Source organism: Mus musculus, chromosome 2, assembly GCF_000001635.26.
Source record: "Mus musculus strain C57BL/6J chromosome 2, GRCm38.p6 C57BL/6J".
NCBI lineage: Eukaryota > Metazoa > Chordata > Mammalia > Rodentia > Muridae > Mus > Mus musculus.
Window position 1 is genome coordinate 35,282,241 of NC_000068.7, and position 27,820 is coordinate 35,310,060.

Here is a 27,820-nt window from a genome sequence, read left to right on the forward strand (position 1 = left end):
TTGGAAACTAGGGTCCAAGGGGCGACCGCACCCAGTCGGGTTGGTCCCAGTGGGAAGGGAACCCAGATGTCTCAGAGATCCCGGACAGATACCCGCCTCCCCCGCGGGCCGCAAGGCCCTCCCTGCTGGGCGGTCCTCAGCTAGGGCGGGATGGGACGGCCGGTTACTTAAAGGTTGGGGCGACCAAGGGTCCGCGGCCGCAGCCTGGGTCCTCACCGTCGCCATGGCTCCGTACCGCTCTTCACTGCTCTGCGCGCTGCTCCTCCTGGCGCTGTGCGCACTGTCGCCTTCCCATGCAGCCACCACATCACGGGGCAGGGCCCAAGAGAGGGCGCCCCAAAGTCGGGTGTCTGAGGCGCGGGTGAGTGCCCGGGGTCCCCGGGGCTCCCCGAGTAATTGTCTATTGTAAGTTCTTGCAGATACAGCGCTAGGAAAAGGGGAGTAATTCAGGTGTAGAATGGAAAAACTGTTTTGTTGCTTTGTAAGTATGTCTTGCTGCTTCGGGGCTCCTGGGGGCGGGGTTCGGGGGCCGGGGCCAAAGCTCTTTCCTTCCTGCAGGCTAACCTCACCTTGGCCGGATCTTTCCCCACTACTGATTTGGATCCCATCTCCTTTATCATGTCTAACTACTGCCCTTCTTGCTGGTCTTTCTCAGAGTCCTCTGCGTTTGCTGTTTGCTGTTTGTCTGTCCCCTCCCGTTCGGTTTCCCCTTTGAAAGCCTCTGGACAGGACTGTTATTTTATTCTCTTCTCTCTACCCTGATTGTGGTCTCCTCCCCTGCCCGACCCCTCCCACTTGTCTGCCCTTTCTGTTCTCTACTCTCCACTACCTGAGTTTTTCTCCCCAATCGCTTCTGACTTCTGCCTGCTTTTTGTTCCAACCAGACCTTCCTCTGTCTGAGGTGACCTGCTGACATCCCTCCTTGGGCGCAAACCTAACCGTCTGTCCCATTGGCACCTACAGAGCATGTCTGGCAGCCTTTCCCACCCTCAAACCTTCTCCTAACAGGTTCCCCCTGCAGACTTCAGGCTCCATTCCTTCCCCCTTTCCCAAGATGTGGAAATTTGGTGGGTGGGATGCTGGGGGCGGGGCAGGAGGGAGGAGGCAGACAGCTCAGGAGGCCACTTGGGCCCACTAAGCCAGTCCTTAGTGGGCTGTGATGATCCTTCCCCTTCCAAGGAGCAAAACCAACCACGGGACCTAGGATCGGGCCCCTTGCCCTTTGGTCCTGTTTCCCCATTTGCAGAGTAGGGGTGGATAATGCGTCCTAAGCCACAAAGGTTCTGGAAGAGAGCATGCAGAGTCACTGGGGACTGAGAGATTTGCCACTGCTATCTGGGAGTGTCTATCCATAGGGGCAGAGAGTGCCTTTGGAGTCCAGGGCTATCCCTCTATGTTGTCTCCCAAATGGGGGCCCCTGAAAGACAGCCTGCCTCTTTGTGCCTTAGCTATCTCCCCAAAAGGGAGGGAGCTCTCTGCCTCCTCTGTCATATCACCAACTAGGAGAGCAGAAAGGAAGACAGCCTGGCCTGGCCAGAAACTCCCAGAAAGGGGTTGATTCTCCTCTAGCACAGGGAGAGCTCGAAGCTGCCCTCCCTCATGCCTGGGGTCTCTCCTTGCTGAGACCCACACTTCTGCTCAGGTTCTGTCCTGTCTCTCTGCAGCCCAGCACTATGGTGGTGGAGCACCCCGAATTCCTGAAGGCAGGGAAGGAGCCTGGCCTGCAGATCTGGCGTGTGGAGAAGTTTGACCTGGTGCCTGTGCCCCCCAACCTCTATGGAGACTTCTTCACGGGTGATGCCTATGTCATCCTAAAGACTGTGCAGCTGAGGAATGGGAATCTGCAGTATGACCTCCACTATTGGCTGGGTGAGGGAGTGCTCCTGCTTAGCCCCTCCCCATCCCCGACCCCCAACTGTATGGATATACCTGAACTGAGTACTCTCTACACCAGGCCTTTGTTAGTGGTTTCCATGACACCGCTCTAGAGCCAGCCTGTACAGGTTCAGATCCCAGCTCTGCCCTTTGACCTGTGATCTACCCTTCTGCAGCTCACCAGTGGTTTTTTCTATAGAATGGTCATGTTGACCGCTATGCTTCCTCAAGAGGACAAACAAGTTTTGTAGATGTCATGGAGACCCCAAATCCCTCCCCCTACCACCACCCCTGTGCTTTCTTGGATCAGCTCCAATCACTCCCTCATTTTCTCTTCCCAGCTAGGAGCCTAGAGTCTTTAACACTGGCTCTGTTCTGTTTGTTTTAAGGTCTCCTTATTATACAGATGGAGTAACTCAGGCTCTTGAAAAGCAGGGAGGGACTAGCTCAATATCTATAGCCAGGTCAGAGTAGAGCTGTTGGCTCTGCATGCCTCCTCCCCAGAGGGCCAAGACTACCTTCTAGAAGCCAGTCTCATGCTACCCTCATGTTTCCTAGGCAATGAATGCAGCCAGGATGAGAGCGGGGCTGCTGCCATCTTTACTGTGCAACTGGATGACTACCTGAACGGCCGGGCTGTACAGCACCGTGAGGTTCAGGGCTTTGAGTCGTCCACCTTCTCCGGCTACTTCAAGTCTGGACTTAAGTACAAGGTGGGTTGGGTCAATGGCATGGTTCACAGTCTTTCAGCCTTGCAGAGAGATGGACAGACAGGCCAAGTGTTAAGCTTTGGAGCCTAGCAGCAAGGAACCCTGGGTCCTTACCAGAGTGGTCTTGGATACACCAAACTCCTGCCCTGAGCTTTTGATTCCTTATCTTACAATGAAAAGATTCTCTACAGCCTGGTAGACAATTGACAGCATCAGAGTGAGCACACAGGAGACCTTCTCACATTGGCCCAGGGAGTGTGCCAAGTCCCGATCCTGAGATCCTGCACCCGGTCCTTGTTGAGGCTTTGTTGGCCGAGGGCCCTGTGATGAGTATTTGACAGGCCCTTTCATTCACATCTCTCTTCCTGATGCCCCCTCCTCCTGCCACATTTTCCTCTTGTACTTGTACTTTTACAAATCTGTACCATGTTTTGTTTTGTTTTGTTTTGTTTTCCTAAGCTTTTAGCCAGAGAAAATTCAAGCTGGGGACCCAGGAAACTGTTCCCCAATATACCGTGTAACCTCTAGACAGCCCCATGATACCCAGAGCCTGCCTTTCCGCTCTGGTTGCTGGAGAGCCAGTTATACCTGCCCTACAGGACGAGGGAGAGGCTCTGGTGAAGAGGTAGCTGGGCAGTGTCCCACGGCTCAAGAGAAGCCTAATAGTGATGAAGCTCGGCTCTATGTGTAGGGTAGAGAGGGGATTACAAGTTTAGGAACAAGATGAGTCCTGATCTCTCATTTTATTGGGGCTGAGGCAACTAAAGTACAGAGAGATTGATCAGTTAGACTAGGGACACAGGGTGAGTTAATGCAGAGGCTAAGACCAGAACCCACATTACCTGCCTGACTCTCAGTGTTGTTCCCAGCAAGTGACCCTGTCTCCCATGACCCGGTTCTAAGGAGGACACATACCCTATCTATGCCACTGTCCCTCTCTGGGCTTCAGAGTCCTCTTTGTCAGTGCAGATGTGACTCCCTCTTTCCCAGGTGAAGGACAGGGATTGAGTGATGGAGTGTACCTGTGAGACTTGGTGTGTCCTGGACCAGCAGCCTAGGCTGTGTGGGGCTGGGCTGCCTTTGCTGGGTTACCATGGCTGAGCAGCTGCTGCTCTATTCCCTCCTCCTGCTGTTGTCTGGGGTCCTTGCAACCCTGAGGAAGGATAGATGAGCAGCTGAGCCCTGGGCTGCAGAAAGACCTGTGTAGTCTCTCCATCCATTGTTCATTTAGCAGATGGCTTCAAGCTCCTAGATCAAGTTGGGCATAGTGGCACACACTTTTGAACCCAGAATTAAGGAGGCAGAAGATCAGGAATTCAAGGTGATCCTCTGCTAGATACTGTGTCTGAGGCCCCATTATGTACACACCGTGTGTGTGTGTACATATACGCACTTGTGCGCACCCACACGCACGCACAGACACCTGCACATGCATGCACATGCACACAGGCTCGTACATACACATATATATGAAGGAACAAGGGAAGGAAGACAGACCTGTAACACTCCCACTTGTGGCTGTCATGCTGCAGACAGTACTGGGAGTGTATGTGACCTTGTTTTATCCCCAAGGTAACCCTGGGAGGAGACCCGAGGCTCAGAAGGGTCACATAACTCTAAGTGGTGGAAGTTGTGTTCTAGCCCAGCCTCGCCCTGAGTCTGTCAGGCTCTGCACTGAGCAGTGGGGTCCAGGCGAGGCAGATCCCTTCCTGTCTAAGGATTTGAGAGTACTGGTGATCTTCAGAGAGTCGATCCACTGAAGACAAGAAGGAAGAGAAGGGGGACCCACAGGATTCACATGGTCAGCTCTCACGGAGATTAGGGCCATCCCTCTGCCTCAGTTACCCGTTGCTATGGGAAAAGCTGAGCAAATATAAATGTGACAGTTGTCATGAACACAAGGGCAGATTATCTGGCCAGAGAACATTGCAGAGCAGGCTATGGGCACGCAGGTTTGAAGTGATAGTTTTGATACATTAGGCTTTTCTATGGGATCCTGTTTCATTCTCACCATTGCTGTTAGGGTGTCGGCGACAGTCCCATTTCATAGATGGGAAGGCTGAGGTCCTGTGGAATGAACCTGCAAGCTAGTAGGATGTTCTTACATCACGTGCCTTCCGTGGAATGTGCTACGCACTGTACTCAGTTCATGTTAGACTGTGAGGTACTGGCCAGTACTGACCCCATTGTGTAGCTGAGGAAAGTGTGGTGCAGGGGTGTTAAACACTCACTCAGGGTCACACATCTAGAGAGTCATTCAAAGGAAGTTCAGACTCAAGCGTGAAGGGTCTAACCCAGCCCAGAGCCAGCTCAGAGTGGATGTTTCAAGAGTCCCTGACCCTCTTCCGTCTTAGCCCTATGGGGCTTATAACCTGCATGTCTGCCTAGCCGCTCCCACATCAAGGGGATTTCAGGAATGTTCCGAACCACACTCTGAGGACCACTTGAGAGGTAGATCCCAGCCAGAGTTCAGATTTGAGCCTTCAGTCATGAAGGAAACTGGCTCCTGGAGGACAGAGGAGGCCCATAGCCAGGCCTGTTTGCCTCCTCTTCGGTCCTCAGGCCGCCCCCGCACTTGGCAGGCCCGGACCAAGGTTCTCAGCCTCCCCACCCTCATCTATTATAGATGCGAAGGAGCCAGGCTTGTCACACAAGACTTGTTTCCATGAAAGCCTCCTTCTGGGAACCACTTGTGTCTCCGAGTCAGAGAAGGGGCAGAGAGGGGACACAGAGCCACCAGGGAGAGCAACAGTTATTGTTACCGCGGTCATTCCTAAGTCACTGTCCAGGGTGGGGTGGGAAGGGTTCCAATCTCTCGTCACCTGGCCTGCTCTTCACCTTCATCCAGAGCCCTGATAGCATCCCCCCCCCCCAAAGGCTGGGTTATTTTAAGTCCTTTGCTCAAAGGGAAGCTGGGCCCATGAGTCCCGGGAGCCCTGGACTTCGAGACAGTTAGAAACCAGACATCCGCTGGGACTTTTGCTTAGAAAAGGGCTCTGAGCTAGAAAATGCACAGCTCCAGCCTCACCAAGGAGTTTTTTAGTTACGTAACACAGTTTGACTTTTTATCTTTTTTCGTGGAAATTTTAGTGCCTTGCTCCCATATCTCACTAGCTATGTCAAGCTTGATATACATTCGACAAGAATAAGAAGCAGCTCTGAAATGAAGGACCCTGGGACCCCACCCCTGTAGGCACAGACCAAATAGTGTTGGTCACTCTGGTTCTTCCACGAACCTCCTCTCATCACTGTATATTAAATTCAGGGAATGGCTCGTTAAACAGCTCACTCTGGAGAATTTTGTTCAAAGAATTTGATCTCTTCCTGCCTCACCCCAAAATTAGATTAGACAGCAACAATCAATCCCTCAAAAAAAAAAAGTTTAAAAAACTAATAGAATGCCGGCCGGTGGTGGTGCACGCCTTTAATCCCAACACTTGGGAGGCAGAGCAAGTGGATTTCTGAGTTTGAGGCCAGCCTGGTCTACAAAGTGAGTTCCAGGACAGCCAGGGCTACACAGAAAAACCCTGTCTCGAAAAACAAACAAAACAAAACAAAACCAACCAACCAACCAACCAAACAAACAAAAAGTAATAGAAAAAAAATCTCAAATTCCCATCCTTTCCCTTGTAGATTCACTGGTGTCTTCTAAGAACTAGCTTTATTTATTATGTGTGTGTGTGTCTGTGTGTCTGTACATATACATGTGTATATATGTGTGTGTGGATAGGTGTATGTATCTATGTATGTGTGTGTATGTAAGCATATATATATGTATATATGTATGTGTATATGTGTGTGTAATATGTGTATGTATGTGTGTATGTGGTTGTGTGTATGTGTATATATGTATGTGCATATGTACATGTATATCTATAATATATATTTATTTACATGTGTGTGTGTATGTGTGTGTGTGTGTGTGTGTGCGCAGCACTGAGTAGCACGCATCAGGACTCTCAGGCTCACCAGCTAAGAGTTGATGCCATGACAGTTCCTACCTCAGTGGCTGTTGTGAGTCTTGCATGGACAATGGGTGCCAGCCTTATCGCTGCTCATTCATGTGGCCCTGGGGTCCTGTGGGTGACTGTGGAGGAAGCACAGAGTGCTAGGGTATACTGCCCAGTGTCTGCCCCTCACCTCGTCCCCAGTGACTGCCTCAGCCCTTGCCCTCCTCCAGCCCTCACATCACTCTGGGTCTCAGGCACCATGGCCATCTGGCCTCCGATTCATTCTTTCTGTGATGGGGAAAGTTCCATCCAGGATGGAAGCCACGGGTGTAGCCTTGCCCCACAATGAGGTCATTCCACCCAGTGGCACCACAGCTCTTCCTGGTGATGGGCAATGCTGATAGACTTTACGTCCACACCAAGAAGGGACACCAGAGGGCGCTCCAGTCCCCAGAAACTTGAAACTGCTTGAACCTGGGCCTAAGAACTGATATCAGGAAGAATGACATAATTTTTCAGATTCAGACGAACTTGGGTTTGATCCCAGCGTCACCTGCCCCACTGTGAGCGCTTGAGCGAGGCCCATCATGTGTGGGCTCTTCTCCCCCTCACCTGTGAGATACATGTGGAATGTGTGGTGTAGTGACTATGATCACGTCTATTCTACTTACTGTTACTGTGCCTTACAGGAGCTGCCTCTGCCTACACCATCAAGGTTGTAAGACTAGGGTCAGTGCAAGGAGGTGGGCTGATAGGGTCCTGGCTGGGGTGGTCTGAGAACCTATAGAAGCCTCTGAACTCCCACCTCCATGGTGTGTGGAATAGGGAGATGTACGGGACCCAGGGCAGACAGCAAGGCTGTCTTGAGTGTGCCACAGGCTTGCTGAGCACACCTGAGGAAATCACTTCACGTCTCTGGGCTTTGGTCAGGTTGGACACAATGAGTGTAAGGTGGAGGGCTGTTGAGTACCTGAAGCTGGAGACATTCCAGACAGCTTCCTTTGGCTTCCCACTGAACTAATGAATGTCTTGCAACGGGGTGGGGTGGAAGAGTGGTGAGCTAGGGAGAGACTGTGTGAAACAGGGCAAGCGTGGCTGTTCACCATAGGAACCTTTGGTATGTCCATGTTTGTTGTGTGACAGTCAGGGTCCGTGAGTAGGAGCACCCCCTACACTTGGATGATGGATCCCTTTCCTTGAAGATTCTCCGTGTAGCATGCCACAGTGTGCCCTTTGGGAAATGCTGGTTTTGAGAGAGAGATGTTTGCGGTCCTTTGATCCAGGAAGTGGCTCTCAGGATCTTTTAGGTGCAGTGGAAGGTTCAGAGGGATGTAATGTGGAGGGAATCTTAGCCATGTGGTTTTGGTAGATGTTATTTATTTTTTTCTGAACCTCAGAAAAGAATGTCTCGGTATCAGACACTAACAGCGAAAGTCCTGGTTGAGCTGAGCATCTCTCCACCAGCCAGAAGTTTCTTCCCCTCAGTCCTGCGACCCCTGTGTATCTACTTCACCAGATCTCCTCCCCTGGACTAACACTGTCTCCTTCACCTGACAGAAAGGAGGTGTGGCATCTGGATTCAAACACGTGGTACCCAATGAGGTGGTGGTCCAGAGGCTCTTCCAGGTCAAAGGACGCCGTGTAGTCCGTGCTACTGAGGTACCTGTGTCCTGGGACAGTTTCAACAATGGCGACTGCTTCATTCTGGACCTGGGAAACGTGAGTCTTGCCTGCCCTTTTCCAAGGCCACTGTGGTGAACTTGGCCAGGTCTGACTCTGGGGAGGGGAAAACACTTGTGAAGGGGTGCATGAACACTTGGGGGATGGAGACCAGACGCTGGATGCGCTGGGCAGACAGATCTAGAATGGCTAAGTCTGGTCCTAGATTCCCACACATAGACTCATGTCACGCATGTATGCATGGGCCTTGGGTTCCCACTGTTTACACAGAGTTCTTGAAATGCAGCCTCCCCGATATCTGACATGCACAGTTATATACCTTTAAGAATATAGACACTCACTTCTAAGCACATGGCAGTTATGTGCAAGACTGTAGATTCTCATTGACCATGGATACTAACCCTACAGTGAGTGCTGCACCCATAGACTTGGATAGACCCACAGTGACATGAGCATCATTGATTGCCTATGAGGCTAGCATGTGATGATGCCCGTGGTACACATCCCAGGCCCACTTACAGGTTAGTGATGATGCTTCCTACAGTCTTGCCTCATAGCCCTGCATGAGCACAAACATGCTGATGGTCACAGCCAGACACTGCACCCTAAGACCTCTGTGCATATGAGCCTGTGGAATGTGTAAAGGTGTTTGGGGGTGCATATTCATCTGTGTGCCAGGTATACCTGGTACTTACAGAGGCCAGAAGAGTGACTTGGCTCCTCTGGGACTGGAGTTACAGATGGTTGTGAGCTTCCGTGCAGGTGCTGGGAGTCAAACCCAGGTCCTCTGCAGGAGCTGGCAGTGCTCTTAACTGCCGAGCTGCCTGTTCGGCCTCAGCATAGTTTCTTGTTGATGTGACATGGCAAGCTGTGTTATAATTCCAGCTGCTGTTCTGTGTTTCGCCCAACGCATGTACCTGCCCATCTTTTAACTGTAGATCCAGAAATGAAGCATCACAGCTCTCTGCAAAGCATCAGTTGTCCTCCCAGGCCCTCTGCCCTGAGGGGCGGCCATCGGAACTCTCAGTTGGATAGACTCAGGGTTTTTTGTTGTTCTTCTTCTTCTTTTTTGCACATTTATGAAATTATGTGCAGGAGACCTTCCTCTCTTATATCGAATTCTTCATCTTGCATATCTGAGATTCCTCCATATTGTGGGAGCTCACTCAACTCTACAGGGACTTAGATACTTCATTATTCCTGTTGTTGATGGGAACTTGGGTGGTTTCTGGTTTGGGCCGTTCTGAACACTCGGACACTTCCATATCACACTCCATCACTGAAGGGAATCAGGGCAGGGACTCAAGTAGGAACTGAAGCAGAAACCATGGAGGCACACTGCTTACTTGCCTGCCTAGGGAAGTTACTGCCCACAGTGGGCTGGGTCCTCCACATCAGTGACCAATCAAGACAGTCATTCACAGACATGGCCACAGGCAAGTCTGATTTGGGCAATTTCTCTGTTGAGGTTCCCTCTTCCCAAGAAACTCTAGGTTGTGTCAAGTTGATGATAAAAATAACTAGCACACAGGCAAGGTGTAGGTCAGAAATGCTGTGGACGCTGTAGACAAATAGTGCTTGCAGTTTTGCTTTCCACCAGCAGGGGTCTCTATAACAGATGGGCAGAGATGCTATAACTTGTAAGTAAACATTGATTTCGTCCGTCTTAGGGTTTGGGGAGGGGGAGATCTGGCAGCACTGTTTGGAGACTGACTGGCTGCTTTATAAAGTGGCCAGTGTAGACAGGCAAATGTCTGTGTGTAAAACAGTTGAGATACAGAGGTGATCTGCTCTGTAGTAGGAAAAACTGACCCCCTGAAAAATGTTAATCCTAGCAGCCAATGTAGGCCTTTCTCTCCATCACTGCCAAATTGCCATCAAACTTTAGAGGAACAAGTCATATGCAAGCCACAGCGGCCAGCAATCTAGACGTCATTGTACAGTCAGTATCCTCAAATGCAAATCACTCCATTGCCCTTGGGTGACGTGTGTGCCCTCTGCCAGCCCTCACCTGGGCAAGCGCAGGCCAGGGGGAGCTTGTACATAGCCACAGGCTGCATATTGCCATTCTGCCAGGCGGGCTTGTGCAGAGGCTGGACTCTGACTTCCTGGGATCTCTGTCTTCTTACAGAATATCTATCAGTGGTGTGGCTCTGGCAGCAACAAATTTGAAAGGCTGAAGGCCACACAGGTGTCCAAGGGCATCCGGGACAACGAGAGGAGTGGCCGTGCTCAAGTACACGTGTCTGAAGAGGGAGGAGAGCCAGAAGCCATGCTGCAGGTGTCTGTGGGGTATGGGCGGGGTGGGCAGGGGGCAGGCTACGAACAAGAAGCAGGCTAAGAAAGAGGTCCTCCCAGCAGCTCTTGAGGACTAGCTGAAACAATTGAGACCCAGCTGTCAGTGGCCTCCTCTGACATGCCTGTTTATTTATGGCTCCTTCAGTTAACGGATGGATTATCAGCTAGGCTACAATGCTTTGAGAATCTGCCAACAGAGAGACAAGGCTCCCCAGGAAGTGGAGGAGCCAAAGTCTCTGTTCTGAGCCACCTTGCTCCTACTTGCTGGGGACACCTAGTTCTGAATTTTTGCAAAGGGGTTTTATGGGGGTGGGGGGGAAGATCCAGACACCAGGGATAGTAGCTGGGATGGAGCAGAGCAGATATGAGCTCTGTCGTGGTGATAGCTGAGGTCCCAATTCTGACAGCCTCCCGGAAGCAGCGTAGACCAGTGAGCCTGTCTGAGTGGTAAGATCCTCTCCAGACCTGGCTAGAAGGTGTTTGCCAATTGCGTTTAGCTCAGAATCAAAGCAGACGACTGAAGGAAAGTCCAGCCTGGGGGCAGGGCACAGGGAGGGAAGGGCGGCTGGTACTTGATGAGAGCTCGTTCTCAGAAGGAGTAGATTCAAGATGTCAGGGCCAGGCAGGTTGCATCTGGGACATGGACATGGCTATCTATGAAGCCTGACTCCAGAAACCTCCATGCTCATGGATTCTCTTCCACCCCATTGACAACCTCCCCTAGGTGCTGGGCCCCAAGCCAGCTCTGCCTGAAGGTACCGAGGACACAGCCAAGGAAGATGCAGCCAACCGAAGGCTGGCCAAGCTCTACAAGGTGAGCCCCGGAGTACTGTCACCCATACTACACACAGGGTCAGGCTGGGTGGCCGGAGGCTCTGCTCTCCTCAGCTGTCCTGACTGGGGAACTGATGCCGGAGAGTAAGCGGGGATGCTGAGTCCATCCGTACCACCCCTTCCCTGCAAAATAGAAACAACCTTTGTTGGTGTTTTGGTTTGCTTGGGTTAGGTGTGTGGGTTTTGTTAGTGTTATCTGTTTGACGGGATCTCATCTTACTGTACAGCTCAGGCTAGCTTTGATCCTGTCTCAGCCCTCTAAGTCCCGGGGTTGCAGATCAGCACCACTGTGCCCATCGAGAAGGTCAATTTTGCAAAAATGTTGGTAGGGTTTCTGGGTGTCTGAGCCGGGATGCTGGGGATGAGAGAGTGCCTTAGGAAAACAGGACATTGCAGAGCCAGGTGAGGGACAATGTCTTCCTTGTGTATACTTGGGTCTCCTTCTCATTGCTGGGGCCCATGTTGGGCCATGGCTTGTGCACACCAGGCAGGTGCCAGCCTTTGCCCGCCCCTGTCATTATAGAATCTGGGGTGATGCTCGTGGACTTTGTTATGTGTCAGTCCCCAGCTCTTGAATCTCCATCCCCGGGGACTCAGAAATCCCTGCTTACCCAAAGTGGTCTTGTGAAATCTTGGCTAGTGGACACCTCTTGTTTCTAAGTCAAATGAATTCTTTATACTGGAATTTCTTAGATTTATGGGAATATTGCAGATAGTGCATAACCCCCCATCCCGCTTCTCCTTAGCCTAACGTAAGTAAGCAGGCACATTTGTCAGCTAAGAGCCTGAGACTGGCCAATGCTGCCCACCAATTCTAGGCATGATTCTGGTTCTCCCAAGTTCGTTCCAAGCATGGTCCAGGCTGGCACATCATGTTTGCCGGTTGACATTTTTCTTTCCGTTATTCATGATTTCAAAAGCTTCCCAGCAAACTCTACATCTTGTCCGAGCCCCCACACTTTTACTAAGGCAAAGTCTCACATATCCTGGGCTGACCTTCAACTTTCTACATAGGTAAGGATAAAATTCTGATCTCCTGCCTCTACCTCCTGAGTTCTGGGACTGCGGGTGTGCACCTCCACCCCTGGTTTATGTGGTGCTAGGAGAATAGAACCCCAGGGTTCGTGCATGCTAGGCCAGCACTCCACCAACTGTGAGCTACATGCTTGGCCTCAAGTTCCTCCTCCCTTCCTTCCACTTACCCTCCTTCCTATTCTAGGTGCAGTAGCATCTGTGTTACATGGAAGGTGGAAGAGCGTGAGTGTGCTCAGAGCTGGTGGGCATGGATGTTGATCTGCGCCCCTGCCTGTCTCTGGTGCTCACATGCTCTCGTCTCTGTCCCCACAGGTCTCCAACGGTGCAGGTAGCATGTCAGTCTCCCTAGTGGCTGATGAGAACCCCTTCGCCCAGGGCGCCCTGAGATCTGAGGACTGCTTCATCCTGGACCATGGCAGAGATGGGAAAATCTTTGTTTGGAAAGGTATGGGGCGGGTCCTAGGTCACCACAGGTTTCTAGAATCTCAGTCCCAGGGGGAACAGAGGCTGCTGGGACAATGAAGGCACCTGGGATCCTGAATCAATGTCTCATTTTGCAGCTGATTCACTGTGTGATCTTAGGCCCTTGCTGGGCCCAAGTCCCTGTTTGGGCTCAAATGAGTGTTTGCCAATTGTGTGACAAGATCAGTCCTCCAAGAAGTTAATGGATACCATATAGTGTGTGTGTGTGTGTGTGTGTGTGTGTGTGTGTAGATTGAGCTCTGTGCTACCTGAGCCCCAGCATGCTGAATGGGGTTAAGCAATATGTTATTATAAGACTTGGAACTCTCTGCTGGGTATCAGGGCCTTTTGTGAAGGAGATTGCACCAGGAGTCACCAGGGAAGTCCTTATGAATGGGTGGCTCCTGTGAGAGCCCAGAGATGTCTGAGAAGACCCCCAGTGCTTCCTCTGACACTGATGCTGGGAAGACGGGAGGGAGGGAAGTGAGTAGGGACAGCAAGAACTTGAGAGGCTCCTTGAGTCTGGGCTGTCTGTCTGAGGGATGTGGGCATGGACTGGCCAGGGCCTCACCTGACTCTTAAAGGCTCTCAAGGGCTGGAACAGAGGCCAGGCAGTGGATAGGCAGGATCACCTTGCCTTGGAAAGAGGCTTCTGTGTAAAGTGTGCAGCCTGGGTGTCTGTACCAATGTGGCTGGCTAATTTCCTATGATTTCTCTGAGATCCCGTTTCCTTATATATGAGAGGGCACAAATCAGCCATGACTTTCGTGATTTAAGGCTGTTGTGTGGATTAAATGGAATAATCTGAGTGTCATTCTAGCGCCGAATCTGTATTCAGTAAATTGACCACAGTGGTTATCATGGTTGCTGTTATTGGCCAGGAGATGGGGAGTGTCTCTTGGAGCTAGGAACCCTCAGGGATTAGGGGTGATGCTCTCTGGCTATTGTCTAAATGTAAGGAGAACAGGGAGGTGGACTGGCTACCCCTTTCCAGGGACCTCTGGCTACTAGCCTTACATTGTTATTCTGATTTCTGGCAGGCAAGCAGGCCAACATGGAGGAGCGGAAGGCTGCCCTCAAAACAGCCTCTGACTTCATCTCCAAGATGCAGTACCCCAGGCAGACCCAGGTGAGGTTCTCATGTCAGGGAGAAGCATGTTCAGTGGGGGTGAGGGATGGAGAGGGTCCCCCATCCTCCTCAGGGACCAACCAGCCCCTGAGGCTCCCTAAGACCCCTGCTAGGCAGCCTGGCCACATCCTAAGCCTCTCTTCCCTTCCCAGGTTTCAGTTCTCCCAGAGGGCGGTGAGACCCCTCTCTTTAAGCAGTTCTTCAAGAACTGGCGGGACCCAGACCAGACAGACGGCCCCGGCCTGGGCTACCTCTCCAGCCACATTGCCAACGTGGAGCGCGTACCTTTCGATGCTGCTACGCTGCACACCTCCACCGCCATGGCCGCTCAGCACGGCATGGATGATGATGGAACTGGCCAGAAACAGGTAATTGCAACCACAGTTCTACAGCAAAGAATTCCACAGCCCAGGCTCAGTCACTGGCCCCGTTACACCAGCTAAAGGATAGAGAAGGGCAGATTGAGGCTTTATCAATGTAGTCAAACTGGGGAGAACAAAAAAAAGGGGCCCCAAGCCCTCCCCCAAGTCCATCTTCACAGCACTGACTTGAGCTTTGGGTTTAGATATAGGGAGAGTTGGGGCTAGAGGTGTGTATGAATAAGCAGTCTTGGGCCAAGCATGGCGTGGTTAATCATCTGATATCTAGTCTGCATATCGAGGCCAGTTTGACTCCAGGGTGCGCCCCGCTCTCTTGGATATTCCCCATCACTGGAGGCGACGAGCTCCTCAAGAGTGAGCACAGGTTCAGGGCAATGACTTATCTGAGTGCCTTCAGCCTTGAAGGAGCAAAGGCAGATGAGATAGGTCTGCGAGACTCCTCTTGAAGTAACGTGTCTATAAGCAGAGCTGAGCAAGTGATGCAGACCTAAACAAGATGGAGAATTCCGTGTTCTCCTGGCTTCAGTTACCCTGTGAGCCAGTGCTTTCTAACAAAAAGCAGTTTCTAAGTACTTGTTACAGTGTCACTGTGCCTGGGCTGGCTTTGGCTAGATGCCTCCCTTCCCTGTCTCTCTACCTGCTATAGCTCACACCCAACCTCTACCGCCCCGAGGGTGTTTCTCCCAAGTTTACACCACAGCCTGTGGTACATGAGATTCTTCACTTCCACTTTTTTTGTTTGTTTGATTTTTAACAATCAACATTCCCTGAGTACCTACTGTGTGCCAGGCTCCCAGACTCCATCTTCCTCCCCAGGAGTGCCTGGGTGGGAAGGGAGGTGACCACAGCCACAGTAGAGTCTTGAAATCCGTTGTTCCCGGAGCTGAAGGGAACCTCTGGGATTTTGTGGGAACACAGGGAAGGCAGTGGGAATGGGGTGGCTGGGATTGGCTAGCACAGTAGGAGCGGGAGTTTGCTGTGAGGGAGTAGGGACACATTCCAGGCAGGACCTGTTTTTTGAGGAGCATGGTGCCAGAGGGACCATGAGTGCAGCACATGGGGTACGGCAGTAATAAAATAGCTTGGGTTTTCTTTTGGTTTTAGTAGATGTATGACAGATTTGGTTCTGTGCTTTAAAGGCCCGCCATAAAAAATAGGTAAGAGGTAGAAACATGAGCTAGAACATCTGGGAATGGGGAGGGGTCGTTCTGATCGGTTAGGGGAGAGATAAAGCACCCGGGAGTGGGGAGACAGGGTGCAGGTGGAGAGGTGGAGGTGTGCTCATAGATGCTTGGGGCCCAGAGTCCATTCCAGGTCAGCGTCCACTGTTCCCCTAAGAGGCATAGCGACAGTCACCATTACTGTCACGGGTGCTGTTCTCTCCGTACTACTGGCCAGTGTGCAGAGGAGGCAGCGAAAGCGTTTGGTAGACAGAGAGTTGAGCCTGGCCATTTACTCAACCTCTCTGAGCCTCAAATGCTCCTCACCTCCAAGACTCCATGCTGCGGGCTCAGTGCCTCCACTTGACCACTAGGTGTCACTGGAGGGCCTCCCGATGACTGGTTGCTAGCGCTGTTTGTACAGATCTGCCTGCAGAGGGAGGTCATTATGAGCCCACCCAACTATGGCCCCGATGAATAAAGTGACCTATAAAATCCATAGGGAGAGTGGAAATACTGGTGATATAATGCCGATCCTGTTAATGGCAGTTGGGCCTAATAGAGCTAGCTTGTGGTAGGGGCATCATGGCATCTTCATGACTAGAATGGAAGGCTTGACACCATTTATGGCTGTTGTCACCATCACTTTTCAGGTGAGAAAGCTGAGGCTCTGAGAGGGGCCATCGGAAGTCATATGACCTCTCAGGGGGCATGGCTTAGGTTTGACTCAGGCTTGGCTCAATCTTCTAATCTAGAGCTGTCTTGAGGGGCTTTTCAGGGGGGAGAAACAGATCATCTGGTCAGACGTGGTGGGAAGAGGTAGAGCGGGAACTCTGCGATCATATCCTGCTGTGCCTCTCAAGGGCTCTGAGCGCCGGGCAAATTATTTAACTTTATTTAACTTTGCTTGGGCCTGGATGGCACCGCGTTCCCATGAAAAACTTGTCCTGTTCTCCACACTGTCCACTATACTGGGGTCCCAGCTTGCCCAGGGTGACAGAGGGCACACTGCAGTGTCTGACCTCAGCTCTGCCTCTGCAGATCTGGAGAATTGAAGGTTCCAACAAGGTGCCAGTGGACCCTGCCACATACGGGCAGTTCTATGGAGGCGACAGCTACATCATTCTGTACAACTACCGCCACGGTGGCCGCCAGGGACAGATCATCTACAACTGGTGAGGAGCCTGGGCTAACTGCTGAGTCTTAGGGGGGAGTTTGTGGAGCCATAACTGTGCCTGAATATGCTGACAAAGGGAGTCTGGAGTATAGAGGCCTGAGCTTGGACAGCCATACCTTGCTGGGGCCCGTTCTCAAGCAGAGTCACAACCCTGAACTTCTTGTCATGCCCAACTTAGGGACAGAGACACACCAACCCAGCAGCTCTTGCCAGGCAGTGCCAAGTGCTAATACTAATTTATCTTTCCAGAGGCTTCTGTTGTAATAATTACAGATTATTCTATACTACAGAAATATGTGATATATACATATATATCAATTATAATTATTTAAATTATAATAATTATTTAAATTATAATTATTAATTATATCAATCATTTAAATAATTGTTTTACAGAAGAACATAGAATCACATTGCTCCAGATCCAAAGCAAAGCCCAAAGGTGTCATTCTGAACTTTCCGTTACACCTGTGACTCATCTGCCAAGCCCCACCCTTTCCTCTTGACCAGTTTGGCAATTTTTATTTATCCTTTTTGCATGATTACTGGAAGGATGTATAATGTAAGCGCACACTAAGCACATTTCCCTGTAGCTGGCCTTTTGGCTATTACCTTCCTGGAAATTTACAGCTTCCTGGAGTGGGTGTGTGTCTAACAGCCATGCCATCCCTTTGGGTTGCTGTACTGTGGTTTACTGACAAGCTCCCACACCCATGCATGCTTGGGTGCTAGTCCGCTGTCTCATCAGTGTCAGTGACTTTAAGCAACAGGTGGGTGTGTAGAGAAGTCTCTATGATGAGTTCCCAGGAGTGGATTGCCAGTCAATGGACCTGTCAGTCATTTTGATAGATAGCTCCAGTTTCCCTGGCTAGTGCCTGGGCCTTTCATATCCCTGTACTCCTGCCAGCTACATGCAGGAGTCCCTGTTTCCCTGGATCCACCTAAGCAGATTGTGTTGTTAAAACTCATGGATAGTTTATAAAGTGTTGTTTTTTTTTTTTTACTTTAAGTTTGCATTGGGGGTCAGGGTGTGGCTCAGTGGCAGAACACTTGTGTGCATGCTGGCGGCTCTGGGTCCCTCCCCTAGTACTGAAAGATAAACAATAACATACTGGTGACCCTGTTACTAGACACTCTCAGACTTTTGTCTGAATAATAGTTGTCATATTTCTTCTCCATTGAAGTTTCATTTTGAAATAATTTTAGACCTACTGAAGAGTTGAAAAAAAAAAAACCCACAAAAGAAACCAAAGCAAGAAACCCTGGTCAGTTCTCACATAAGTTCTGCCCCGCCTGCTTCCTTTCACAGCCCAGGCAGCCGTGGGCCGGCTGATGCAGTGCTGTGCATCTGTCTGTGTCTACTCTGTGTCACCAGGTCCGCATTCCTCAGTCTTTCCTGGCCCAGGCCCTAACCCAAGATCCCATGGGACATCTCTAGGGCTTAGGACCCCAAGGGGTCTCCTAAGCCTTCTGGGACTGTGACACCGATTACCGCTCCTTTATGACCGTAGCCCCTGAAGAGTGGTACCCAGGAATCAAGTGCACACACTGTCTGGCAATCCCATATTTTTAAAAGCTTCTGCTTTTTGTTTGCTTGTTTATCTTGTTTTGTTTTGTTTGTTTGTTTCGGTTTTTCGAGCGAGACAGGGATTTTCAGTGTAGCCCTGGCTGTCCTTGAACTCACAGATATCCACATGCCTTCACTTCCCAAGTGCTGTCACTAAAGGAGTGTACCACTGCTGTCTGACTGAGAGCATCAGCATTTAAAAGCTAAATACAGATATCGTTATTGCAGGGACATGGGGATGCTGAAGTTTGAACCCAGAGCCTAGCATATGCTAGGCAAGCCACTGCCAGTGATACCATTTTTTACCTTTTATTTTGAGACAGAGCCCCACTAATTTGCCCATGCAGGCCTTGAACTTGCAATCCTCCTCCCTTAATTCCCCAGGTAGCTGAAACTGCAGTCCTGTATCACTAAGTTCAACATACGATTCAAACGTCTTAGGAGGCTTTTTGACATATGGTGTGTGCCAGGGACAATATAAGGCCCAGCCTTGGCAAGAAGCTGAGGTGGGGGGACCTTGAGTCTCCCTAACTCTCCCTCTCAGGGAAGTTACCACACACAGCACACATCCAGGAGTCCTTTTCACATGTCCCCATGAGGGTGATTGACTGGTGTCTTTCCTCACAGATGGCACACATCATGCCAGCTGTTTCTGTCTTTTTATACCAGCAAATGCCCCGACTACTTTTGTGCATCTGAGTCTCAGTACGCTCTTTGTATGTCTATCAGAGGACCCAGGGAGTTCCGCAGGCACATTTAGGACAGGGAATCTTCCCGGTGTACCTGAGCTAGGAGTAGGCAGGTTGACAAAGCTGCTGTCTCTGGCTCTCCCCACAGTCCCTGCACTTTTCCATCCCAGGTCACCCCTACAACAAGCAGCTTCATGGGTTACTAGAGCTCAGAGCAAGAAAGAGGCCCATAAACTAGGAACTATGGAAACTAGAGCTGAGTCTTTCTCCCTCTTCTAGGCAGGGTGCCCAGTCTACCCAGGATGAGGTTGCTGCTTCTGCCATCCTGACTGCCCAGCTGGATGAGGAGCTGGGAGGAACTCCTGTCCAGGTGAGCCAGAGTATTGCCTCTTATGGCTTCAGTCAGGACTTCATCTGTTTGCTCACTTAGCTGCCTAATTATCCATCCGTTCATCCGTCATCCATCTATCATCCATCCATCCACCCATCCATCCACCCATCCATCCACCCATCCATCTATCCACCTGTCCACTTATCCATCCATCCACCCATCCATCCATCCATCCATCCACCCATCCACCTATCCATCATCCATCCATCCATCCATCCATCCACCCACCCACGCATCCATCCATCCATCCACTCACCCACCCATACATCTATCCATCTGTCTATCTACTCACCTACCCATGCAATAAACGTTTATGCATGGCCCCTATGCACTAGACTTAATGTCTGTATCCAGATATATATATCTCCCTTGGTTGTCCACCAGGGGATGACACAGTTGATCCCTGCAGGGCACATTTAGGACAGGAAATCTATGTGCTGTGTTTAGATCTAAGTAAGAAGACAGGCTAGAGATAGGGGAAAGTTGGAAGTTGGGGCCATATGGGGTACAGTGGTGCCTCCAGACCCGAAAGGCTCTTTGCATTCCCTCACGCTTTCATGTGTCTGGGACTGACCTCAGCATTCTGAAAGAATGTACTCAAGCACTCCGTCCTTCCTTTTAAGGTCATGTTTATAAACTTGGACTTCCCTGGTTTTTGGACCGGACTCAGGGGCTGTAAGGCAAGGCTTCACAGGGATGGATGGTGGGAAAACAGCACCCAGGGGGCCTGAGCAGTGACATCATCTCCAACTTTCTCTTCTCAGTACTGTGGTGCTGCAGAGTATGATTGATGTTGTTCCCTGCACAGTGCCCCCAACCATAGTCAGACACAGTGTGGTGGCCTTCCTGGAGGAATGGTCCAGGACCATTAAAAAGAAAAAGAAAAGCTGACTCTTTCCTTTCTCACTGCCAGAGCCGAGTGGTCCAAGGCAAAGAGCCTGCACACCTCATGAGCTTGTTTGGCGGGAAGCCCATGATCATCTACAAGGGTGGCACCTCCCGTGATGGTGGGCAGACAGCTCCTGCCAGTATCCGCCTCTTCCAAGTGCGAGCCAGCAGCTCTGGAGCCACCAGGGCTGTGGAGGTAACGCCAGGTTCCAGAACATGGGCAGCTCTGCCCTCCTCAAGTCCTCTGGGCCCAGTGGGTTGCCCTCCAGTGGCCTGGGTGGGAGGAGGAGGCAGACGCACCAGAGCTTCCTCCCTGGCAGCCCCTTACTCCTCCAGGATTCCTCACACGCTTTCCCACACTCCCTTCCCTAGAATTCACTCTGTGCAGCCAGGACGGCATGTGTGATTCTGTTCCAGCAGACACTATGGTCTTGGTGCTGTGAATTACTCTATCACTTCCTTTGTTTTGAACATACAACTTTTGCTAAGGCAGCCCCAAATTCTGGAGACTTCTCCCTCATCACATGCATCCAAGAAACATGGGAATTAGCCAGACCCGCTCAGTCTCCAAACTTTGTGCTCTCCATTTCTGAAGGGAAGAAGTTTGTCCTACTGCAGAGTCTCCTGGCTATAAGGAGGGGCAGGGTTGTTTTTTCCTGGCCCCTGATTAGTTGAGTGCTGCCTGTCCCACTCCACCTCCAGGTGATGCCTAAGTCTGGTGCTCTGAACTCCAACGATGCCTTTGTGCTGAAAACCCCCTCCGCTGCCTACCTGTGGGTGGGCGCAGGAGCCAGTGAGGCGGAGAAGACCGGCGCCCAGGAGCTTCTGAAGGTGCTTCGGTCCCAGCATGTGCAGGTGGAAGAAGGCAGTGAGCCAGGTGCGGGGACCCACCAATTCCCACTGCCTGGAGCTCCATCTCCACATCCTTCTCTGGTGCCTTCACCTCGAGTGTATTGATGGAATGAGGGTGATAGCCAGTGATAGATAATCTCTTGTCTCCTGAAGAAAGGGGGAACTTGGTGTGGATGGTTCGAGGGGGCCTCAGGGGCTGTTGACTATTTCCCAGGAAGTCTTGTAAGAGCGATGAGTGACAGAGTCAAAGAGGCCCCGGACCTTCAGATCTATAGAGAGGAAGACCCTGCTTCAGCCCTCAGCCCTCTTTTCTGCTGATACTCAGAACCCTCCCCCTTTCCTGGTATCTCACAGAAGCAGTGAAGGACAGCTTGGTCTGTGTATGCTCTGTCCACGCATGTGTGGGCATGCAGCCTCTCCATCCAGCAGACACATCTATGAGGATGAGTGTTCTGTACCTCCCAGCCCCAATTTGGTGGCTGATGGTCACTGTGGCTTTTGAGGACTTGAACTGTAGCTGGAGCCAATGAGTGGACACAAGGAAGTTGTATCTTTAACGGTGATACATTTCTGTAAAAATGCAGAACACACGTAGACAGCAGGTATTGTAGAAAGAGCATGGAAATCGGACTTAAAACAGATTTGCCTCCTGGTTTTTCCATTCCCAGGCTGTTTTAGGTAAATTGCTGTCCTGTCTCTGGGCATCTACTGACTCATGTGCTGAGAAGAGATAATTAGCCCCGTTCTGTAGTGCTCTCGTCTCTGCACTGTTTTCTGCCTGCTTACCCTCTCAGGCCTTTCTTTCCATTCTCTTCCATCTTGAGCCCCTTGGGATCTTAGAGTGGAGAACAGCCAGCTGGCTTTGGGCAGTTTGGTCTGGGGTCTGGTGAGATGTGCTCATGGGTCAAGGGTTTCCCTTGGCAACCAAGGTGATCTCCCCTCACAGATGCCTTCTGGGAGGCTCTGGGCGGGAAGACTGCCTACCGCACATCCCCCAGGCTTAAGGACAAGAAGATGGATGCCCATCCTCCTCGACTCTTTGCCTGCTCCAACAGGATCGGACGCTTTGTGGTGAGTCTGGAGGTGCCACCTCTGCTTGTGCCTAGGGAAGGAGGCAGGTCCAGGGCTCAGTGAACCTCAGAGCCTGGAGAAAGTCTGATGGCCCAGGGAAGGGTCTCTGCAGGCAGACCATCCCTCTCTAAACTCATTCTGGGAACCAATAGGGCTGATGTTTCTTCATTGACCCCCTTTGACCCTTCCCAGATCGAAGAGGTTCCTGGCGAGCTTATGCAGGAAGACCTGGCTACTGATGACGTCATGCTCCTGGACACCTGGGACCAGGTGAGTGAAGGAGAGAGGGAGAAGACCTGGGTAGAGGGAGAAGCTGGACTCTTAGTTCTAAGATGAGTCACCATGGGAAGGGCATAAAAGAGACAACACCAGGTGTTTCCTGGAATGGCTACAAGCCATACCCTCTCCCTGAGACGCCATTTCCACAGTTGTAACATGAAAGTGGTGGGACCTGCCTGGCAAGATACATGGTTGTTGAAATCTGCTCAGCACCCTAGAAAAGAAACCCAGGTCACATAGCTCTACTGCCCAGTGTGATTTGGAGACTTGAGAATGTCACTCCCCAGCTCTGATCCCTCTAGTGCCATCTGCTAGGGTAGCTGCTGTGGGGGCCCCAGAAGGGATGACAACATTCATTCATTCATCCAGTGTCAGTTGGGCATCTGCATAGTGCTCTGTACTGGGGACGCTGGGAGTGAAGGACTGCATCAAGTTGACCTCTGCCCGGTCTGGATCTATTCCCGTGGGAGTGTCAACTCAGTAACTCTTCTATCAAGTGCCTGTTCCCAGTATCCTCCAGGCTGTAGAATGTCTGAATACAAAGTCCCATGTCTTTCTCCCGTGGGGCAGCTTTGGGAAAGCTCAGTGGGAAGTTGTGTTTGCAGTTTGAACAATATGGCTGTCATCATTGACTAAGCGGTTAGAGACATTACCTGTTTATGCATCTCCTTGGTAGTCCTCGGCCAGTGTTTCTTAGCTTCACTATCTTCCAGGCAAAATGCTAAGTGCTTGGGTTCCTGAGACAAGTCAAAGGGACACCAGACCAGTCCTGACTCGAGCCTGGCATTTTCTCATTTAAGGCGTTTGATAAAATTAATTGCCATTGATATATGGCAGTTGCTCTTGAATGCAATTCTCTTGGAAGAAGCAAATAAATAAATAAATAAATACATAGATGGCAGAGCGGGGAGATAGCCCAGTGGATAAAGTGCTTGCTACACACGTGTGAGGATCAGAGTTCAGGTCTTCAGAACCCAAGGAAAAGCCGAGAGTGATGGGTGTGTCTGTGATACCATGCTCCTGAGCAAGAGGGGAATGAGGATATCAGAGGCAGGACACTCCCCAGGAGCTCACGGGCCAGCTTGTCTGGCTGCCTCACTATGAACAAGAAGATCCCACATCGAACAAAGTGTGAGGCGAGGACCCACACCCAAGGTTGTCTTCTGACCTCCATGTGTGCACTGTGGCACAAATACACACATGTACATACACAAAAAGATATAAACAATAGATGGTGTGTAGAAATCAGCAAGGGTTTTTTATGTGTGTGTCTTAAGGCTCACAGTGACCTGGGCTTTTCATCGCAAGCTTTAGACACATGTCAGTCAAGATGCCAGGATGGGCAGCCTTCCCGAGTGCATTTGTTGGATGAGTGATGAAGAACCTCTGTCCACTCATCTGTTGAGTGAATCTACACTTTAAAGGTGTGACTCGTGAGCTCTCAGAGAGGGCGTTCCAATGCTGCCGCTGTATTGCAGTGATTGCCGGTGTGCAGGCTGGGATGAGGAAACAGGAGGAAAGGTATAGCCTGAGGTAAACTGGACCTTCCCTTTCAGCTTCATCCCAGTGAAGGTGATAGCTCAGCTTCTAGATTCTCTCGTGTTTCTGGAGAGGCTGGAAAGCCAGACTCTTAGACTATCATTGATAACCAAATTTGCAGACGGTGCTATTACAGGCCAACAGCTTAATGACAAACACATTTGTAGGTCGATGCTTTGCAGCCTTTGTTCCATGCCCTTCTACTTGCTGTTTGAAGGCTGTTAGTTGTGGAGTTTTGTCTTTTGCTAGCACCCAGGACCCTCCTCCACCCTTGTTCTTCACGGGGCAGTGACTGTCGCGGCACCTCTCACGTGATTTTCATTTCACATCTCACTCCAGGTCTTTGTCTGGGTTGGAAAAGACTCCCAGGAAGAGGAAAAGACGGAAGCCTTGACTTCTGGTGAGGCTTGGGGTGGGGGTGCGGGGGGCCTCTCTGGTTGTGGGTGGGGGTGAGTCTTAGGCAGTAGTGGGCATGGGGTCTTTGGCTGTAGGTGAGGGTGGGAGGTGGGCGTGAGATAAAGGCTGGGGCTTGGTGGGAACAGCCTCTGATGCTCTCCTAGGGGTTAGCATCCATAGGGATGGGGGCTTTCTGCTCATAGTCTGACCTTCTAGAGCCTTGGTTAGGGTGATATCCCAATAGTTGGTTGTGATGACCAGAGGCAATCCGTTCATAAAGACGGAAGGTTTACTTTGGAAGCTTCAGCCCAGATTGATTGACTCTGGTGACAGAACCTGTGGTGAGGCATGGAGGTGGGAAGTGTGTACAAAGTAAAGCCATGGGGACTTGGAAGGGAGATGAAGGCGTGGGAGGATCTCACCTTCATCACCTTTAAGGAACAGAAGATACCAGCTCTTAGAGAGGCTCTGAGGGATGTGCCAGGTCTAACCTATAGCAGGTATGAAGAGATCAGTGTGTCCCTTCAGAATGCCCAAGGGCTTACTGGGGAAGGAAGAGGAGAGGCCATGTCTAATTCCCAGTGTGTCCAAGGATTCCCTTGTTAGGGGCCCCATGTAGGAAAGCAGAATCCCGAAATCTAATCTAGAGGCTGGGAGCCTAAGAGCAGTTTATTTAATGTCTCTTAATCACCAGAGGGGAAATGATACACACAGGGAAGGGCTGAGGACTTTGCAAAGCAGGAATTTAAGTAGAAGTTTCTGTTCTTCCTGTGTTGGGGGGAATTCATGTGGGGCCTTTGCCTGTGTTCAGTGGTGGTGGTCAGTAGGGCTATTCTCTTCCTGAGGAGATCACTCTGAGAGTCCCTGCGTCTCCTTCCCCTTGTGTGTCTGCAGCTAAGCGGTACATCGAGACAGATCCAGCAAATCGGGACAGGCGGACCCCCATCACAGTCGTTAGGCAGGGCTTTGAGCCTCCTTCCTTCGTGGGCTGGTTCCTCGGCTGGGATGACAACTACTGGTCGGTGGATCCTTTGGACCGGGCCTTGGCTGAGCTGGCTGCCTGAGTAAGGACCAAAGCCATCAATGTCACCAATCAGTGCCTTTGAGGGTTGTCCATCTCCCAAAGACATCATATGGCAAGCAGGAAAACTATGATGTGTGCGCGCGTGTTTTTGTTTTTGTTTTTTACGGTAGCCAAAACAAGCCCTGTGGAAACTCAGGGTCTTTACAGAATTGCTTCAAATGTCTGTACTTTGGAAATGAAAGCCAATAAAAGCTTTTTGAAGTGTGTTCTCCCCAGGTGTCTCACTGCTTTCTGTATTCCATGGCTACCCTCCCTGTTCATGACCCGGTGATCCGGAGGGGCCCAGGCAGACGCCTCCCATGGGCCAGTGAGCGAGCAGATGAACTTTTATCCATCCTGCGTGTGCATTTCGGTCCTTGAGAAGCTGATGGCACGCCGAGGAATGCCATGCATAGATCGTACTGCAGAGCATCCTGGTCTGCTTTCCGTTGCCGTGATAAACACACTGACCAAAAGCAATTAGATGAGGAAATGGCTTGTGCCATCTTATAGCTTATAGCCTGTCATGAAAGGAGGTCAGGTCAGGAACTCGAGAGAGGAACCTAGAGGCAGGAACTGAAAAAGAGGCCATAGGAGAACACTGTTTGTTTGGTTTGCTCCCCAACTTGCCCAGGGTGGCATCTTCTCTAGTGGGCTGGGCCTCCCACATCAAACAATAATTGAGAAAGTGTCCACACTGACTTTCCTACAGGCCACCTAATAGAGGCAGTTGCTCAACTGAGGTTCCCTTTCCCCAGATGGCCCTGGCTTGTGTCTAGCAGACAAAAGCAAATGAGCACAGGAAACCAATGAAGCAAGATGCAGGGCTGACCTAAGAGAGGCCAAGAGGGAGAGAAGGCAGAGTAGCAATCTCTTAACATCTAGTCTAATAAAGTTTGCAAAGCTTTTAGATAGGCCTGGGCCAATCAATGGTGAAATGTCTTATTTTGTTTTAGTTTGATGGAATGGTCTGTTTTTGTTTCTTTTTTCAAAATTGAACCCCAGAGCCTGTGCAAGTTAGACAAGTGCTCTCTACCACTGAGCTATATTCCTAACCTGTTCTCTGTCTCTCTCTCTCTGTCTCTGACTCTGTCTCTGTCTCTCTCTCTCTGTGTGCCCCCAAGCACGCATGCACACATGTGTGCATTGTGTGGGTGTGTGTGTGCGGGTGTGTATGTAGAGGTCAGAGGACAGCTTTGAGGAGTCCCATCTTTCCTCCTGTCACTATGTGGGTTCTAGAGACTAACGCAGGCCACCGAGCTTGAGCTGAAAGCTCCTTTCCCTTCTGAGCAGCTTCGTCTCTCTTTCCTGAATCTGCTCTATTTGGTTTTGAGAAAGGGTTTCGATAAGTTGTCCAGATTTGATTTGAATTGCAAATCTCTTCAGCCTCCCTCAAAGCTGAGATTCTAGGTATGTGCCACCATGTCCAAGTTTTTTTTTTTTTAATTTGTCTTGTTTTTTATATACCAAGCTGTATATGACAGGATTTAATTTTAGTCACTTTCAGGTATATAATTCAGTAATATTACAGAGATATAATGTGATATAAGTTGTTATTGCTACCTGTACCCAAACTTTAAAAACAATTTAAAATTGTGTATGTGTATTTTACCTACATATATGGATATGCACAGTGTGCATCCGAGCAGGTGAGAAAAAGGCATTGGGTCTCCTGGAGCTGCAGTTGCAGGCACTTGTGAGCCATGTGGGTGCTGGGAATCTAACCTGGGTCCTTCTGAGAGCATCTCGTTCTCTTTAACAGCTGAGCCATCTCTCCAGACCAATCCCAACGTTTTTATTTTTGTTGGACAGGATAAGAGCCTTAGAACAGTGGTGGACATAGAGTTCAAAGCCAAGTACATTCCCTGGAGTAGGAAGTAGGTACCATGCATCATCACAGAGCTACGTTCTGTGATGTCTACCTGTACCAACTTTTATAGCTTGTCCCTTCTATTCATTCTGCTGCTCAAGACTCTTTGGTGAGATCTCTGCATTGGCAACTGCTGTAACCAGAGATGCTCTTGGATATACTTCTGTTTGCAGCCTCTGGTGTTCAATGTGGTCCCTGTAGGCCTGGATCTCTGCTGGTGCACCAGCATCAAAGCTCCCTCTTGGGCATTCCCACAAACTGTCCCAAAAGCCCTTCTCCACAGAGGTGCCAGATCAGTGCAAGGAACTAAAGAGCAGGCCTGTACCCTCCCCTCCTTCCTTCTGGTTTCTTCTTCCCGGCTTCCCTCCTCTTGGTCCACGCCACTCCAGTTATGGAATGGCTTCTGTATGTGAACTGTAGAGTAGAAGAGCCCAGAGTGAGGTTTGTATGATAGGAAGCCTGAGAGAGTTGTGTGTGTTTACACTATTGTTTCCAGCTCTGGCTGGGCCCTGAAACCGTCCAGGG

The 27,820-nt window shown here is 50.6% G+C and overlaps 1 protein-coding gene across 8 annotated transcripts in view; it reads left to right on the plus strand.

The window, feature by feature from the left end:
• The window catches only part of Gsn (gelsolin), a 51,544-nt gene extending 25,882 nt beyond the window's left edge, over positions 1–25,662 (plus strand). For 3 of the 8 annotated variants that reach the window (NM_001206367.1, NM_001206368.1, NM_001206369.1), the window contains 16 exons: positions 1,665–1,869; positions 2,434–2,588; positions 8,093–8,254; positions 10,347–10,496; positions 11,238–11,327; positions 12,695–12,827; positions 13,885–13,973; positions 14,126–14,341; positions 16,555–16,688; positions 19,226–19,316; positions 20,251–20,421; positions 20,928–21,102; positions 22,024–22,148; positions 22,341–22,418; positions 24,306–24,366; positions 25,257–25,662. In NM_001206367.1, coding sequence (NP_001193296.1) covers positions 1,674–1,869; positions 2,434–2,588; positions 8,093–8,254; positions 10,347–10,496; positions 11,238–11,327; positions 12,695–12,827; positions 13,885–13,973; positions 14,126–14,341; positions 16,555–16,688; positions 19,226–19,316; positions 20,251–20,421; positions 20,928–21,102; positions 22,024–22,148; positions 22,341–22,418; positions 24,306–24,366; positions 25,257–25,426 — 2,196 coding nt within the window. In that variant the 5' untranslated portion in view covers positions 1,665–1,673 and the 3' untranslated portion in view covers positions 25,427–25,662. The other 5 variants (NM_001362945.1, NM_001362947.1, NM_146120.4 and 2 more) reach the window with 5 other exon arrangements.
• The last annotated feature ends 2,158 nt before the right edge of the window (positions 25,663–27,820 follow it).